We start from the raw sequence: 18896 nt of genomic DNA, 5'->3' as shown, positions 1-18896 counted from the left end.
AGACATCTAACCATTTGTATGTTTCTTAATATTGATATTTAATATGGGCGGGGTGAAAATAAATTGGTACAAAAAAGTACAAATGTCATTCAGGAATAAACTTCTTAAGGTATTTAAGGGCTTCCTGGGATGTTTTTGATTGCTAACTGTACAGCATGTTAACTTTTCATAGAAATAAACTAAAATATGATGCATATGAATGTAAAGCTTCTTTATTTTAAAGTCATGTTTCCTTTTCCATTACAGAAGCACTGTTTTCCCTGGGCCCTGAAGAACTTGGTTCTCTGGAAGATATCAGTAAACCTGATGTAAAGGTGTTAAAATCTACTCTTATTATCCTCTGCTGTAGGTTGATTCAGAAAAGTGTGGGGTTGAATCAAGAGGGAATACAATTTCTGACCATACTGGGAATATAAATTGCTGGTGAAGTGAGTTTTCTTTGTAAATCAAAGCTACAATAGCTGTCCTAGCTATGATTTAATTAAATCTAAAACAATGTTCTTTTGGGGTTTTTTTGAGGTACTAAAATGGGAAAAATACAAAAGAAAGTTACTTGTTTATAATATGATAAAATCATTAACCTAAATTTAATCTTCTTTCTGTATATTAGTTTACCACCATTGAAATAATAAATTTGAATTTCTCAAGAGATACTTAACTGAGAAGGATGAACTATTATGTAGATTTTGGAAAGATTTATCCATATTTATAGAATTGTGAAGTAGGCCAAGTTATAATTAGAACATAAGTGCTACTGGGTTGACGGTGGCTTATTCTCACTTCTGTGCTAAATCCTAATTCATTTTATTTAAAGTACTGGTTTTGAAGTTGCTTCCTGAACCTTTTTTTTTTTTTTTCTTCAAACGTTTAGGTTCGAATAATTCCATTACAGTTACAACGCTTATTTGCTCAGCTTTTGCTTTTAGATCAGCAGGCTGCATCTACAACAGACCTCACTGAGAGCTTTGGATGGAACAGCAATGAGGTACAGTATGGTATCTGTAAGGACCCAGCTTGTAAGAGTTTCTTCCAAAAGAGAGAGAGGATGACTCTTGGACACTTGAAATATTTTGATATGTGAGAAAGTTTCTTAGAATTTTTCAAGCTGGGGAAATATATTTTTAATTTGGTAAATATTCTTTTTTTGTCTGTATCCCCACTGACAGCACATACTGTTTCCTGTGGAGAACAAGAACATGGGTCTCTGCAGATATAAAATATATTTTAAAAATATTTTTGTAGTTTTTCATTTTTTGCAGGATACTGTTTGCCTGATGACTTAAGGCTCAAAGTCCTTTAAATAATTAGGCATATACTTTATGAAAGGGAATAGTCCCACTGAGTTCAGTGGGAGTAGAGTGTATGACCTGGACTATGTTATGCAGAACTATGTTATGCTATGTTATGTAGCAGAAATAATGGAAGTAAATTAAGGCTGGAAAGAAGTAGGGAAAAAAACAAACTTTTAAGTCAGCACAGTATTTCTCTCTTGGTAGTGGGCATCTCTCACATTGTATCTTGCTTCCTTTTAAGGCCTTTGTTATGTGTCCAATGTAACTTTTGATTATTGCTTTTAGAAAATGCTTTAGTCATCATAATATAAAAAGCCACAGACTGCACTAATAAACCCTTTCTTAAAAATGTGTCCTATGTTGTCTTGCAGGAGATGAGACAACATGATGTACAGGAGTTAAATCGGATTCTGTTCAGTGCTTTGGAAACTTCCCTTGTGGGGACTTCTGGCCATGACCTTATTAATCGGTTGTACCATGGGACTGTTGTTAACCAGATTGTTTGTAAGGAGTGCAAGAATGTCAGTGAGAGACAGGTAAATTCGTAGGCATGTTCCAGGATAGCTTTGTGTGTGTTTAATAGCATAGCTTGTTGGGAACTTGTTAAGCAGGTTACGGTTTATTGAAGATGTTAAATTTTCTGTACGTGTAAATGCTTGCTTAACCTCACAACGTGTTCCAAGCTAATTAAATATTTTGACCATTCTAATAATCAATTTATTGGAACCATGCAGCTTTTATGGGTTAGGACTCTGTAGACTTCTAAACACATGGAAAATACTCAAGGCGTATTTGTTCATACTGAGCCTTGACTGGTATTTTCTAAGCTCTTCCTAAGGTGAGGGCATAAGTCATCAGAAGAAAACAGTAGCACTGTGGCAGTTTCTAGCTGAGTTACTGTGTATCGCATATGGTAGATATGGTTAGAGATGTAAGTAATGATGTTACTACAGTGAAACTCCATTTTTCATTCACATTTTACAATCTATTTTTACTTTTTCTAATCTGATATGTTTTTTACAACTAGGATTTCTTACGAAGCTAAATTATGACAGAGGAATTAAACAGTTTTTTTAAAAAAAAAAAATCCTAAAAAATACTAGTATTGCTGAAATAAAGTGATGAGAGAGATTCCCTTAATCCAGAAGCATGACTTGTGTTAATGTGTTTCTTTATATGTAGCAAATCTGCTATTGTGCCTGCATGCAAATGTGCTGTAGTATACCAAATATCAAAATCTGTTTACACAACTTATTGGCTTTGGTTCTCTGCTGTACTATTGTATAGGAGGATTTTTTAGATCTAACGGTAGCAGTGAAGGATGTATCTGGCTTGGAGGAGGCCCTGTGGAACATGTATGTGGAAGAGGAATATTTCGAAAATGATAACTTGTACCGATGTGGAGCGTGCAACAAATTGGTTGAAGCAGCAAAGGTAATGGGTTAGCTGGTCCATAGTATCCAGTTTGACAGCAGTTCAGGAATTTGGATAAGATTGGCATTGGTACTTTACATTAGGGAGGGCTTTGGCATTCTTTGCCAAATTGATTAATATATAAACTCTTAGCAGTCACCTTAAGCAGAGAACATGTGAAAAGACCTCTCATTTTTCCCCCCCCCCGGTATGAGGAATGGTTATAGAAAATTTTTAAAATATTTTATGTCTTGTGTTAACATATACATTATTGCAGTTTCTTACTAGGTCCTGGATGGATGGGGTAAGGTTTGGGCGGTATGAAATATCAATTCATCATCCAGTAATAATTTTCCAGTGATTTACAGCACCACTGCAACACATAATAGTTTAGCCTGAGTTAGTATCCAAGTGTTCATTCAGGCTTAGCAAATTGTAAGATTTTTTTTTTCTGAATGAGTCTGTCAGTGTAGAAGAGCAGATCTCTTCACTTACCTCAAAATAATGCCCATTGTGGCTGGAGGCAAGAGGGGCTAGGACAAGCTGCGGCTAAACAACTTGGAGTAGATCAGAAGACCACAACTGGCTGGTGCAAACAATTTTGTTAAAAGTAGATTATGAACGAATCCTACTTTCTAGCTAAGACTGATGGCTCTGCGCAGGGTTTGACAAATCCTCTCCTCAAAGGCTACTAAAATTTCCCTGGCAAATGGGAGTGTTTCCTAGCACTTTTTACAGAATTAGATTAAACCAGTTGTTGAATGCCTGTGCCTGCTGTACATTAGCACTTCCACTCTTGCTGGTGGTGGATCTGCACCAATGCAGAAATATACTTCCAAGTTGTCTCAGTGTAGATATACCTTCTGAACCATGAAGCTGCTTTTTGACCAATACTCTGATCTTGGAGCTGGAGTAGACTCTGCTCTTTTCATGCTTCTTCTGGTCCTGTCTGCACCTCCATGTGGGTAAAACAGATGTAAATGCATTGGCTGAACCTCTTTGAGCCTCCAACATTTCTATCCTTTGATGTGGGGGAATTCTGCGTCACTGCACAGTGCAGAATTTTGCAGAAATTAATGTGCACATAGAGTTTCCTTTTCCATTCCCACAGAAATGGGCTGCAAAGATGCTGACTGCCCCTAGGGGCCGCTGGACCTGTCAGAGCCTAGTTCGCATCTAGAAGATAAGGCTGGCGGGAGGGGAGGGAACTGGAGGTTTCCCAGCAGCTGCAGTTCACAGCACACCCTAAAGGGTGGAGGTGGTGGTGCACAGGAGACTCTGTGCAAGCCCAGGACCCAGCATCAGGCTTTCTCCCTCTGGATCCCTGGGCTCTAGGAGGTGTGAGTGTCTGGGCCGGCATGGGGAGGCAGAGAAGCAGGAACTGGGTTGTCATAAGGGTTTTTTTAACTCTCTACTCCTGGGGGAATTTTTGTGTGTGTGTGTCTGTATTGTTACGGATATGCTTGCTCACAGGTATTTTGAAATAATTACCCAAATTGAAACTGGCATGATTATGTAATGCTATTTTGTCAAATAAAATTTGCAGAATTTTAAAATATTTATGCAGAATTTTTTATTTATTGGCACAGAATTCCCCCAGGAGTAGGAAATGCACTGATCAGCAAAAGGGAAAACAATCTCAAGTTTCCCTGTGTTGAGCAGGCAGGTTAACTACTATAAAAGCTGACTTGCTACCCTTATAGGGCGAGAGCCATACATGTTTAATGCATCTTGTACACTATATGAAAGCTTCTTTTAACTTTTAAAACAAAGAACATATGAAATGGGTTAATTTTGTATTTGAAATATATATCAGTAGATGTGATTTGCAAAATACGTCTAACTTACAAGTTAAGTATTAATTGAATTTGTTAACAGATATCGTTGTGTTCAGATACTAAAAATATAAAGTGCATGTTGCATATGGTGTATATGTACAATGATCAATATTGACCTAGATTCATATCTGCATTAATATATTTAGGAATAGTTTCAAATATTTTCTGTATGGGAAAGCCGCTTTTTTTTTTTTTTTTGCGCAACGGAAGTACACCTCTACCCCAATATAACACGCGGTAAAGCAGCGCTGTGTGGGGCGGGTCTGTGTGTTCCGGTGGATCAGTGCGTCACCGTGTCTGGCTCTGACACGCTGCTCTGAGTGGCATGTTAAGGACGCCGGAAGGGGTTGGATAAGGGGCAGAGGGTCTCGGGGGGTGGTCAGGGGACAGGGAGCAGGGGGGGTTGGATGGTTCAGAGATTCTGGGGGCGGGGCAGTCAGGGGACGGGGAATGGGGGCGTTGGATAGGGTGAGGGAGTCCCAGGGGGCCTGTCAGGGGGTGGGGTTGTGGATAAAAGAGGGAAGGAGGAGGATCCTGGGAATTCCACGCCAGTCCGCCTCACCTCAGTCCCTGGAAAAATCATGGAGCAGGTCCTCAAGGAATCAATTCTGAAGCACTTAGAGGAGAGGAAGGTGATCAAGAACAGTCAGCATGGATTCCCCAAGGGCAAGTCATGCCTGACTAATCTAATTGCCTTCTATGACAAGATAACTGGCTGTGTGGATGAGGGGAAAGCGGTGGACATGTTGTTCCTTGACTTTAGCAAAGCTTTTGACACGGTCTCCCACAGTATTCTTGCCAGCAAGTTAAAGTAGTATGGGCTGGATGAATGGACTGTAAGGTGGATAGAAAGTTGGCTAGATCGTCAGGCTCAACGGGTAGTGATCAATGGCTCCATGTCTAGTTGGCAGCCGGTATCAAGCGGAGTGCCCCAAGGGTCGGTCCTGGGGCCGGTTTTGTTCAATATCTTCATAAATGATCTGGAGGATGGCGTGGATTGCACCCTCAGCAAGTTTGCGGATGACACTAAACTGGGAGGAGAGGTAGATACGCTGGAGGGTAGGGATAGGATACAGAGGGCCCTAGAGAAATGAGAGGATTGGGCCAAAAGAAATCTGATGAGATTCAACAAGGACAAGTGCAGAGTCCTGCAGTTAGGACGGAAGAATCCCATGGACTGCTACAGACTAGGGACCGAATGGCTTGGCAGCAGTGGACGAGAAGCTGGATATGCGTCAACAGTGTGCCCTTGTTGCCAAGAAGGCCAATGGCGTTTTGGGATGTATATGTAGGGGCATTGCCAGCAGATTGAGTGAAGTGATCGTTTCCCTCTATTCGACATTGGTGAGGCCTCATCTGGAGTACTGTGTCCAGTTTTGGGCCCCACAGTACAAGAAGGTTGTGGAAAAATTGGAAAGAGTCCAGCGGAGGGCAACAAAAATGGTTAGGGGACTGGAACACAGGACTTATGAGGAGAGGCTGAGGGAACTGGGATTGTTTAGTCTGCGGAAGAGAAGAATGAGGGGGGATTTGATAGCTGCTTTCAACTACCTGAAAGGGGGTTCCAAAGAGGATGGATCTAGACTGTTCTCAGTGGTAGCTGATGACAGAACAAGGAGTAATGGTCTCAGGTTAAAGTGGGGGAGGTTTAGGTTGGGTATTAGGAAAAACTTTTTCACGAGGAAGGTGGTGAAAAACTGGAATGCGTTACCTAGGGAGGTGGTGGAATCTCCTTCCTTAGATATTTTTAAGGTCAGGCTTGACAAAGCCCTGGCTGGGATGATTTAGTTGGGGATTGGTCCTGCTTTGAGCAGGGGATTGGACTAGATGACCTCCTGAGGTCCCTTCCAACCCTGATATTGTATGATTCTGTGATAATGGTCGGGTCAGTCAGGGAACAGGGAACAGTGGGGTTGGGTAGGGGCTGGGGTGCTGGGGGTGATTAGGGACGAGGCGGTCTCTGGAGGCGGTGGTCAGGGGACAAGGAGCTGGGGGGGTTGGATGGATCGGGCGTTCTGAGGGGTCAGTCAGGGGGCGGGAAGTGACTATTAATAACCGAAATGCTCAAGGCCAAAGCAAGTTCGGTATAACGCAGTTTCACCTATAACACGGAAGATTTTTTGGCTCCCGAGGACCGCGTTATATCAGCATAGAGATGTAATTACGTTTTCACAGACATTTAGAGGTGTCTGAGAGCTGCTCTGTAAGCAGCAAGCTCAAACCAGCAATCTTGTCGAAACATTAATACCAAAAATTATGGTGTCTTTATTTTTGTCAGATATGCTGAATTTGCAAATCAGTGCAACTCCACTTGTACAAGAGCTAGACAAGCGGAGAATCACTGCACTCTTGAATCTTCGAGTCAGATCATGGTTGGTGGCATTTTACACCATCATCACCTGACTGTAAATGTCTGTGAAGGGCACAAGATGGGAAATGGCAAGTGGATCCATAGAATCATAGAATATCAGGATTGGAAGGGACCTCAGGAGATCATCTTGTCCAACCCCCTGCTCAAAGCAGGATCAATCCTCAATTTTTGCCCCAGATCCCTAAATGGCCCCCTCAAGGATTGAACTTAAATCCCTGGGTTTAGCAGGCCAATGCTGAAACCACTGAGCTATCCCTCCCCTCCATGTAGCAGTGGATCAGTCACCCATGACCCTGAATCACCACTGCCCAGCATACTGTGCAGGGGAGCCCTTAAAGGACTGTCCTGTGCTGTCCAGGAGGTGTGCTTCCCCAGCTCAAGCTCCTTAAACCATTCCTCACACCCTGTGCAGTTAATTGTATCCGCAACTCCTGCATGCACTTCTTCCTCTGTGGGGAAGAGGGCAGGATTATTCATCTCTAAAAGACTGTAAACCGCTTTCATTCATCTCAGCGGACTGTAAACTCTAGGCTGTCTGTGTGCTCTGTCCTTCAAAACTGGTATGTCTGAAGTTTTTCTGATGGGCCTCATAACCTGTCAGAGGGAAGGAGAAACATTTAGACTAGTGCAGTACTGGATGACCTGTCAAGGAGTGGATCTGAATAAAAGGTGATATAACATCTACTACTTATTACTTGGGTCTCCCTTGAAAGTGTCAAAGAATTGACTAGTGATTGTGTTGGCACTTACTAGAACTAGTCACTATATGTTCATCTGTTCTATGACAAGTAACCGTTTCACATAATATGTAATGTGGTGAAAAACATCTTTCGATGTGCTATTCAGAATTCTCCTTTACATAGTTTGCTTTAATTTTTACTTTCCACTGTCATTACCTTTGGGATCTTCTTTTTAATGGATGATATCCTCTTACAAAATCCATAATGGCTGATTGCTTTCTATTGAAACCTTCTGGGAAACTTTTCTCCTGACAGCCTGAGAGAGTTGTGTTTAGAATGGAGGACATTCTGCTTCTTTCCAGTAATAAACTCATACTTAAAACTTTTTTATTCATTTTACAGTCTGCTAAACTACGTAAGTTGCCGCCCTTTCTTACTATCTCGCTCCTGAGGTTTAACTTTGACTTTGAGAAGTGTGAACGATACAAGGAAACAAGCTGCTATACGTTCCCTATCAGGATTAACCTCAGACCTTTTTGTGAGCAGGTTTGAACAATTTTGTCTTAATTTGTTCTCTGGCTGAATATGTAGGAAATTTATCTCCAGGATGAGCCATATTTTATTTTACCTTTTTGGTCAGGTCACAGACTATTTACAGAAGAAACTGTATGGCTTTCCCTCTGTCTGCAATCTATCCTTCCAAAAGAGATCTCTTTTAATAGTGTTTGTGGTGCGAAAATGTGTAGTACTGACAAATGGGAAAAATCAGTAATAGATAAAATTTAATTGAACATTCCCAGGCAAAAACCTCATTACCTGAAAGTTAGTTGTTGCATTACATTAATTTTTATGTTGGTATTATCTAATAGCATTATATAGAAACTCAGTTGTATATTGCCACACCATGATAGTTTATGCACTCTTAGAAATCTATACAGATGAATAGTCATATTAGACATTCATATAACCAAAACATAGTTATTAACAAAACAAAGCCTTTACGTAATTATCTTTAGTCCTTAAACTATGTAAATAATATACTTACTGCAGACACACTTTTTTAAAATCTGCTTTCCTAAAATCTTAATCACCATGGTTTTGGTCTTTAAAGTTCTGCAAACTGGCAGTTGAGGAAGAATTTTTCAACATTCTTTGGTGGAGGAGCTTATTATTTGCTTTAATTTAATTTTTGTAAAGGTTAGGCTACATGTGAGTTTTTTTTGTTAAGCTCCGCAACGTTTCAAGAGTTAACAAAGCCTTTTAGAGGGGTCAGTGAAATTAGACATTCCCCCTTTCCCCCCCCACCAGCATTTCTCAAGAAGTCACTTTTAACTTAGAACTTCTAAACTATTTACTTGTAACTTTCCAGAAAATTGCAACTATGACTTGAAGTGGTGTAAACTTGTTTCTGATAAACATTTTTGTTTCCAAAGAAAAGTATTTCAACAGCATTCAATTGAAATATTCAACACAATATTAGCTAATGGAGCTGCTAACTATACTTCAATAAATATGAATAGTAATTTCAGGGAGAGCCGAGTTGGCATGTTTCAGCAGTTGAATAAAACGTACTTTTATGTTGACCACTGTTACTGAAAATATTTTACTTCTAATGTAGTTAAATGCATCTTTGGCTTGGTTCAAATGTATCTTTAACTCTGGAATAATGGTGGTTAACGGAGAACTGCATTGATTGATCCTTTTCCCCACTAAAACACCTGAAGTTTTGTCCACAGTGTAAAATCCTCCTTGTAGTTGTGTAAAAGTCTTACAGGCTTTATTAATTTCCTCTTGTTTTAGACTCAGTTGGATGATTTGGAGTATATGTATGAGCTCTTCTCTGTTATTATACACAAAGGTGGCTGCTATGGAGGACACTACCATGTTTATATCAAAGATGTTGATGCATTAGGAAATTGGCAATTGAAAGTAAGTCTAGAACACTCATTTTGTATGGCTTTTCTCCTGGTTGTCGAAAACATTGTATTGTACTAACATTGACTGTACTAAAGCATTAAGTACACTTTGTATCAACAAAAATAGTCTAGTGAGGCATTTACTCAAGCTGTCCTTCATGGCCTTTGTCATGCGCTCAGCTGATGTGAAGAGACCCTTTATTCAGTCAAGGAATGATTTCTTCTAATTGGAGACTGGAAACGGTATCAAACCTTGTGACTAGATTTGGTTGTCTATTCGCTATCCTGCTGAGTTAGATCACATCATATGATTTAGAGAGGGATTTAAGCTCCAAGGGGCCTATCAAATTTACAAAGCTAAGCCTTTTAGAGGGGTCAGTGAGCTAAGCCTTTTAGAGGGGTCAGCTTCATCTGTGAGGCTGACCAGCCCATATCAAAAATTGCCAGTGACCTCAGCATCTATAAAAGTCAATGTCCTATACAGTATGAGGTTTGATAGTCCTCTTCAAAAATTATTTTGTTACACTGTAAAAGCTCATGGAATTTCCGTTCACTGAACCTTGTCTGCACTGGCAGTCTTTGAATCTAACATTTGACATCTCATCTGACAGGCTGCATCATGAGGTTTGGGGAAGGATGTGGAAATTAGGAGGGGCAGTAACTGAGTGATCAGGAGCCTTCTATAGACAAAAGTAATAGGGCCAGCCTTGCATGCCAAAGTGTTTTGCCACCCAGTGTGGAAATTGTATTTCGCTCCTCTGAGCATCCAAGTTCATTTAAAAAAAAGGAGGTGGGGGGAGTGGAGCAGCCAAGCAGTATGATGCCTGCTCCTATGGCAACCCTGTTGGTGAGTAAGTGTGTGTGTGGTCTGATACGACCTCTTTAATGACATTTTCTCCACCTTTAACTGCTACAGTTATGCATGGGTACCCATAATTCTGAAAGAGAAAAGAATCTGTTAGAAAGCCAAAGGAAAATACAGGTCTCTGTTTGAAATAATAGTATTTACTAATCTTTATTTCCATAGCCTTGTAGTAAGGACCCCATCAATGATCTTTTTCAGGAGGAGGAAAGCAAACTGATGACTGAAGAGAAGGTTCAAAAAGATACTGAAAATTCCAAAGAAATGGAGAATCCACTGACAATCCTGAAAGGGATTTTATCAGAGGTATGGTATGTAAACAGATCTTTACTGCTCCCTGTTAATTAATGATCTGGAAGGGTGGGTAAGTGAAAAGAATCTAAACTTGTCCTAGTAATTCAGCAAGGAGCATGAGACTGAAAGTGTGAAGTTGATTTTTAATATAAAAGTAGCCATCCACTGGATTTCTCTGAATACTTGTTTGGCCACTCCATTAGTAGCCTTAAGTAGTTTACCCAAGCTGTTGCAAAGGTTAGCAAAACCCATTAGTTTATTGCATACTTCTTGGTTGGTGTGTTTGAGGTTTTTCCCACCACTTCTTCATCTCAAAGTCTGTTAACTGTGTTCCTTTAGGAAGAATCTAAACAAATTCCTGTGGATCAGTTAGGGCAGAAACTACTGGAGAAAAAAGGAATGTCCTGGAACAAAAAATACAGGAAACAATATGGACCAATACGAAAGGTAAGAAAAACAGTAAAACTCTAACAGGTGCATTTAGTTAAATTTTCGTTAAACCTATTACTAACAAATCACTTCAGATTTTTCAGTTTAAGAAAAATTTTTAAACTTGTGTTCTTATAAAATTTCAAATGTTAAGAACAATAAGAGAAACAGTGGCTCTCCTTTCCCAGCAGGCAATCTGTAATGTAAGTCTAATATATGAATGAAAATGCATATAGCAATGTATTTAGAAATGTCAGTACATATGGAAATATTAATGGTGATTTAAAAAATACAGTACACTTGAATTAGCAACTCAGTAGTCATGATTGTAATGAGACTCTTATTCTGAATCCTACTCATTGGTAGTTTAGAACCCATCCAAAAAATTACCACTTGTAGTAAATTCTCAGGCTTGCCAGCTCAAGAATTGCATTGCAATAGTAAAGGAAACTGCTGCATTTGAATTTTGAGTTTGAACTTAATTTTAACCTTTTGAATGATTCCTCTTAAGAGTTGTGACACACAGGCCCATTGGTGGGTCATCAGTCTGTGTAACTCTTGTCAGGCCAGACAAATTCATGACACCTACCACTTTGCTGTCATAGTATTTATCTATAAAGGATGTTGTGTGAGGTATCAAATGAAAGCTTATATTATGCTGGTCATAAGTATTGCCAGATATATGTATGCATGTTATTTAAGAAGGCGTATGCATGTATTGAAAATATGTTTAGAATCTGTGTTCCAGACAGGGTTGATGATCCATCTATCTATCCATGCCCTGTCACCCAATCCCAGCTTCTGGAAAACAGAGGCTAGGGACACCATTCCTGCCCATCCTGGCTAATAGCCATTGGTGGACCTATCTCCCTTTTGAACCCCATTATAGTATAGGCCTTCACAACACCCTTTGGCAAGGAGTTCCAGAGGTTGACTGTGCGTTGCATGAAAAAATACTTTCTTGTGTTTGTTTTAAACCTGCTATCTATTAATTTCATTTGGTGGCCCCTGGTTCTTGTATTATGAGAAGGAGTAAATAACACTTCCTTATTTACTTTCTCTATACACTCATGATTTTATAGACCTCTATCATATCCCCACATAGTCACCTCTTTTCCAAGCTGAAAAGTCCCAGTTTTATTAATTTCTCCTCATACAGAAGCCGTTCTATACCCCTAATCATTTTTGTTGCCCTATTCTGAACCTTTTCCAATTCCAGTATATCTTTTTTGAGATGGTGTAACCACATCTGCATGCAGTTCTCAAGGTGTGGGTGTACCATGGATTTATATAGAGGCAATATGATATTTTCTGTTTTATTATCTATCCCTTTCTTGATGATTCCCAACATTCTGTTCGCTTTTTTGACTGCCATTGCACATTGAGTGGATGATTTCAGAGAACTATCCACAATGACTCCAAGATCTCTTTCTTGAGTGGTAACAGCTAATTTAGACCCCATCATTGTATATGTAGAGTTAGGATTATGTTTTCCAATGCACATTACTTTGCATTTATCAACTTTAAATTTCATCTGCCATTTTGTTGCCCAGTCACCCAGTTTTGTGAGATCCTTTCGTTGCTCTTCACAGTCTGCCTGGGACTTAACTATCTTGAGTAGTTTTGTATCGTCTGCAAATTTTGACACCTCACTGTTTACCCCCTTTTCAGATAGTTCATGAATATGTTAAATAGGACTGGGCCCAGTACAGATCCCGGGGGGACACCACTGTTTACCTCTCTCAATTCTGAAAACTGACTATTTATTCCTACCCTTTGGTAACTGGTTAAAAGACAGGAAACAATCTATGAGAGAACCTTCCCTCTTATCCCATGACTGCTTATTTTGCTTAAGAGCCTTTGGTGAGGGAACTTGTTAAAGGCTTTCTGAAAATCTAAATACACTATATCCACTGGATCTCCTTTGTCCGCATGCTTGTTGACCCCCTCATCGGATTATCTAAAGAGATGAATAAGGCTAAAATCAGGCTCTTAGTACTGTACTTTGAAAGAATCCGCCTATTAAATATTACTACTAACCATGGTCCTGTGCTAATACCCACCTCCTTCCCCCACCCAGCCTACAACAAATAAGGTTTTACATATAGGCAGCTCAAAAAGCAATGTCTCTTTAGGCAATAGAACTGTATTTCCTAAAGTATGTGTCAGGCAATTGACTGTACATAGTCTATGTCGTCTTCCTTTCTCACTCCTGTTTTTATATTATCTTTCTGTCTATTCCCTTAAACTTACAGCCAGAAGCTGGGATTGGGTGACAGGGCATGGATGAGCAGCTTTTTGCCAGACAAGGGGGTGTGAAATCACCTATCCACGCTGTCTCTATTGTAAATTAAACACTGGGAAACCAACACAAAGGAAGCTGCATTTGAGAAAGTCCAACAGGAAATGTCAGGTTGGGGGATGTGAAATCAACATGGAAAGACACCAGAAACTAAAACCATAGGGAAGTTGTCTTGTTTCTGGCATCAAAACAATTAATTTTGGGGAAATATAAGGAGAAGCAAAAAATACATGTTGTTATCCATTTCACTGAGCAACACCCTTGGCAGAGGGGGGGTGGTTCATGAAAAATCTGGATCCAGGTTAAGCCTGAAAACTAGCAAGTTCTGTAAGGCCTGGTCTACACTGTGGGGGGATCGATCTAAGATACGCAACTTCAGCTACGAGAAAAGTGTAGCTGAAGTCGACTTATCTTAGATCGACTTAGAATCACTTACTTCGCGTCCTCATGGCGCAGGATCAATGGCCGCCGCTCCCCCGTCGACTCCGCTTCCGCCTCTCGCCATGGTGGAGTTCCGGAGTCGACAGCAGCGCGATTGGGGATCGATTTATCGTGTCTACAGTAGACGGGATAAATCGATCCCCGATAGATCGATCACTACTCGCTGATCCATGGCCTAGAAAAGGTTTCAGGTGAGAAACTGCTTTAGATAAGATTAACTTGCTAGAGCTAAGTTCTGGTCTTGTAGAAGCAGGTTCTTTTTGTGTTTATTATTCTTACTGAACCATCACTTGAATTCGTGACTCTCTGTTCATTGTTAATACACTTATTTTTTTCAGAGTAACAGCCGTGTTAGTCTGTATTCGCAAAAAGAAAAGGAGTACTTGTGGCACCTTAGAGACTAACCACTTATTTTTGGTTTTATTATAAACAGATTGTGACTCCTTAGCTGAACCAGACAGGCTGGTATGTCCACTGTCTGTATGGAGACAGCGAACTTGGTAATTTCTGTGAGTGTCCGGTGTCAGGAGCTGGATACTACAGGGGAATGCTGTTCAAGGGGGCTCAGGGATTGGGGTGCACCTAAAGTTAATCTGCAGGGCAAAGTAAAGGCTGACACAGCTTCTGATGAGATTGTTTTGGTGGCCAACAGACTAGAGTGACAGGGAGCTGACACCCAGTTTAGCACTAGCAAGTCTCTCTCTAGCTGAGCAATCAGGTAAGAAGATGACTTACAGTCCTGAGCACTCCCAAGAAAGCTTCACTGAACTGCAAAACTATTTTCACATTTTGAATAATTCAAAAATAGTTTAAATTGTGAAATTCAAACCGCTCTCTTAGAGGAGTAGCTTCTTTGCTGCAATTGAAAGTAAACTGAGAAATAACTTATGAGCTAAAAAGCATTCTGAACATACACAATGATTTCTGTCATGATTGAATGTCTGTTAACAATTATAATGTGCATGTACATATGTGTGGGTTTTCATGATGTCAGTTCATCTAGTGTACAGATCTGTCTTACATGTTCTGATTAATGCATGTGTGCTTATTTGAATGAGACTGTATGAACATACACTGAAATCAACTCATTTGATACTTCAAGAATGTGCTTTTGTTAGTGATCAGAAATTACACTTGTCTGAGGTTTGGATTTACTATATAAAGTGCTTATATTGTAAGCTGACTGGGGCAGGGAGTGTCTTTCTGTGTATTTGTACTTCACTTGGTACAATCAAGGTTGGGACCTCTGGATGCTCCTGAAATATAAAGGCCAAAAAACACTAGTCCTATGGATGAATGACAAATTTAAAGTCCACAAACTCTGATTTGGTATGATGCAGTGGTATAAAGTATTAATTTTCATCCATGAAAAATCTTGTTCTGGTTTATCATCTTTCCTCTCCCTGTTGCTGCCCTATTCCCCACCCAACATTCCACTTCAATTTGTCTGTTTGCTGGGCTTGATATCAGTGCTGTTTTTCAACACTCTGCCATGTTACTTATCTATCCTGTTTGTCTCCAGAGGTAGGCCACTGTAACAGAGGATCCTCTCTTAAATTGAGGAACGATATTAGTTCAACAACAAAAACCTTGCAACATGGGTTTTATTCTGGAGACTTGCTGAGAAACACATACAAGAAGAAAACAAAATGACATACAATAAATAAAAACTAAATAGGGAAAACTCTGGGAGTTAGGAAACAACCCCGTCCTTTGGTCATTTTATGTGCAGTTCTACTTTAACAAAGGTTTCAGAGTAGCAGCCGTGTTAGTCTGTATCCGCAAAAAGAAAAGGAGGACTTGTGGCACCTTAGAGACTAACCAATTTGTTAGTCCCTAAGGTGCCACAAGTACTCCTTTTCTTTTAACAAAGGTGTTTACTATGTCTGTTTGCCAAGTAGCTGTTCTTAGTTTTCTGTATTCACTTCGGGATCCTGTTTGGGCTGTCAGTCCCTAACCTATCTTTATTATTTCATACTTTAATTTACTGAAGGTTTTTTTTCCTGTAGTTCTCACTGTAGACTTTTTTAGGAGGTGTCAGGTAAGCAGGACTATGGCAAAAGCTGAGAGAGACCAGGGTTCAAGTTCTGTGAAAGCTACAGTGTGCTAATGAACCAAGCTGTATTCTGTTTACACTTTCTGCATTCTTCTTCAGAAGGCAGGAGCAAAGCACTTTTGAAAAACTGGGGTCCTTATATGGTGTCAAGTTGAGTACCAAATGATTTGAGGCCAGTAACTTTAAAATTCCTGACTTTAGTCTGATCTCACTCTTGATGCTGTATTTTTTTCTTTGTTTGTGGTAGTGCTTATAGTGTGGCTGGCCCTTTCCAGACAAGAAGGGAAGTTCCTGCCCTAAGAAGCTTGCAGCCTAAGGATTGACACATGAGGGGGTGGGGAGCAACAAAAGGGGTTTTCTATACAAATCAAGATGACACACTATAGGAAGCATGGTAGAAGCAGGTTTTTCAGAGATGCCTAAAAGTGGGTGTTATTTCAGGGAGGTCAAGCCATGCAAAGGCTTGCAGGTGACAGATGCAGCTTTGCACAAGTAATAGACGTTTCCGTCGTTATGACAGTACTGTTTTTCTTTCTTTTCAGTATTTGCAGAATCATTCTCAGATATTTCGACTTAGTCCTGATAATAAGGTTAGTCTAAAGGAGATGTACCATAAGCTCCAATTTGGGTCAGATTCCCAAGGACAAGGTCTGCAAAGCTCTTCTCAGAACAATGATGTCCAGTGGACTTCAGAAAGTCTATGTACAGTACTAAAGGACAGCGCTTCTGGTTCCCATTGGTTTGACTTGAATGATTCAAAAGTCCAGCCCATTAAGGAGAAGGATATTGAGAAACAATTTCAGGGTAAAGAGAGTGCCTACATGTTGTTTTATCGAAAATCCCAGTTGAAAAGACCATCTGAAGGTATGAAAAATACTAACCATGACAGATTCTTCTTCCCTCCACAAAATTACTTTTACTTCAGACAAACAAACCGAACAACCCAGCAGTGGAGTTCTTGTATATATTTTCTGTTCAGAAGGAATAGAAAAATCCTCTCACTACATAATGGAGGAAAGGGTTAGCAGGAGATTTAATGGGGTGGTGTGAATGGTAGTGATAAATTAGGCAGCTAATGGTCTCCAGATGCCAAGATTTTCCAGCATCTTCCACAAACTGGCAAATTACCTCACTATTGTAATGAAAATACAAGCAACAATTTTTATAACAGTTACATCTAGTATTTCATTAAGTAAGACTTAATAGAAACAGAAATAAAATGTGCATATTGTATCTACATGTAATTTAAGAGAACCCACCACTTTCTTCATTAAAGACTTTAAAAGATTACCATATTTGGTGGCCTGGCCTTGAGCATCTTCTAACCCTGTCAGTGTGGCTTTATACAACTAAATCCAAACTAACCAGCTTGCTTTGGTCACAGCACAAGCAAATCCAAGATATCGGGTTCCTGGCCCTCTCGTGAATGAAATGGATGCTGCCAACATCGAACTGCGGAAGAGAAGGTATGTAGTATCTTCATCATCACTTTTTCATTTGTAGATCTCAAAGTGCTTTACAAAGGAAGGAAAATATCATTATCCTAATTTAGCAGATGAGAAACACTGAGGGTACGTCTACAATACGAAATTATTTCAAAATTATTCTATTCGAATTTTCGGAAGCTATTTTGTACATTCGGTCTTCTGTGTCCCCACTAAAGCGCGTGAATTCAGTGGAGTGCATCCACAGTACCAAGGCTAGCATTGAGTGTCAGAGTGGTGCACTGTAGGTAGCTATCCCACAGTTTCCACAGTCCCCACCGCCCATTGGCATGTTGGGTTAAGCTCCCAGTGCATGATGGGGCAAAAACATTCTTGTGGGTGTTTCTGGGTGTGTCGTCAGTTGCTCCTCCCTTTGTGAAAGCTGCCAACAGTCCTTCAGGTGAATTGTAAATTTTTTGTTTCCAACTCCCCTGCTGGTGAATCTTGGATTAAGCATGTAATGGCCTTTTAGCACCTCGCTGGCAAGCCAGGGTGCCTTTGTCTTTGAGAAAATGGTCTGACAGTGTTTCCCAGAATTACAGCATATTTCAGTAACAAGCATATAGTAAACTCATAATTTAATGTGCAGTGTTACACATGTTTGAACAGGATAATAATATTCAGCAGATTGAGTTTTCAAATGATACTTCAGAAGCAGTGTTCTCTCTAATTTTTCTAATTTTTCATGTGCGGAATGAATTTTGTTCTGTGCACTAGTATGGAGGTGAGGTGTGACACATCACCTCCATATTGATGCACAGAACAAAATTCATGTGGTGGGGGTGGGGCCGAGGGGTTAGGAGTGTGGGAGGGGGGCTCAGGACTGGGGCAGAGGATTGTGGGTGGAGGGGTGAGGGCTCCTGCTGGGCGTATGGGCTCAGTGGTGCGGCCGGGGAATGAGGGGTTTGGGGTGCAGGCTACCCGGGGGCTATGGTGGGGAGAGAGGACTCCCCCCAGCTCTCTCTCTCTCCCAGTAGCAGCACTTGAGCTGGGGGGGGAAGAGGCGCCTCTCCCCACGCCGCAGCAGGTTCGGGTTGGCGAAGGGGTGCCTCTCCCCTGGCTGCAGCAAGTCCAGGACAGGTCTATGCTGGGGCCGGCAGGGAAAGGTGCCTCTCCCCGTCGCAGCCCTGAGCCCCTGCGGGGCTGTGCACCTTCAAGGAAACTTAGCTTATAAGGAATATTTTGTACACAGCATACCATAATCATATAACGGGATGAACATGGGGTTCAGCATGTCATATGGGGTATAGAGTGTAGTCTCTGTCCCCTTTTGAAATTAAGGGCTCATCTTTCTCCACTTGCTCTCCTGGGGGCTTTGTTTACCTTGCATGTAAATGTGCTTTTCTTTGAGTGATGCCTGGCTTAATTTACATCAGAGACATCTTCAAACAGGCAGAACCTCATTCCTTTCTCTGGAACAGGCATGGTTTAGGCCCTGCCTGCCAAATACTTTTAAAGAGCATATTTGCAGCACATATCTTTGAGGTCCTTTGTGGGTTTATTGTATATACATCATGC

The 18896-nt window shown here is 40.6% G+C and overlaps 1 protein-coding gene across 13 annotated transcripts in view; it reads left to right on the top strand.

Annotated features, from left to right (window-relative positions):
- USP40 (ubiquitin specific peptidase 40) overlaps positions 1-18896 on the top strand; it is a 59020-nt gene that overhangs the window by 4141 nt on the left and 35983 nt on the right. For 9 of the 13 annotated variants that reach the window (XR_012154395.2, XR_012154394.2, XM_073306853.2 and 6 more), the window contains exons 3-12: positions 247-314; positions 872-985; positions 1664-1828; positions 2580-2726; positions 7997-8140; positions 9395-9523; positions 10574-10678; positions 11006-11113; positions 16437-16758; positions 17279-17360. Coding sequence is in view for 11 of the 13 variants with exons in the window: in XM_073306853.2 (XP_073162954.1) it covers positions 247-314; positions 872-985; positions 1664-1828; positions 2580-2726; positions 7997-8140; positions 9395-9523; positions 10574-10678; positions 11006-11113; positions 16437-16758; positions 17279-17360 (1384 nt within the window). In the remaining 2 variants the exon portion in view is untranslated. Of the gene's footprint in view, positions 1-246; positions 315-871; positions 986-1663; positions 1829-2579; positions 2727-7996; positions 8141-9394; positions 9524-10573; positions 10679-11005; positions 11114-16436; positions 16759-17278; positions 17361-18896 lie in introns of those variants that run through there. The other 4 variants (XM_073306857.2, XM_073306854.2, XM_073306855.2 and 1 more) reach the window with 4 other exon arrangements.

This window comes from Lepidochelys kempii, chromosome 11 (genome assembly GCF_965140285.1).
Source record: "Lepidochelys kempii isolate rLepKem1 chromosome 11, rLepKem1.hap1, whole genome shotgun sequence".
In the NCBI taxonomy this organism is placed as follows: Eukaryota; Metazoa; Chordata; order Testudines; family Cheloniidae; genus Lepidochelys; species Lepidochelys kempii.
Note: the sequence above shows the minus strand (reverse complement) of the source record. Positions and strands in the feature narration are given on the sequence as shown.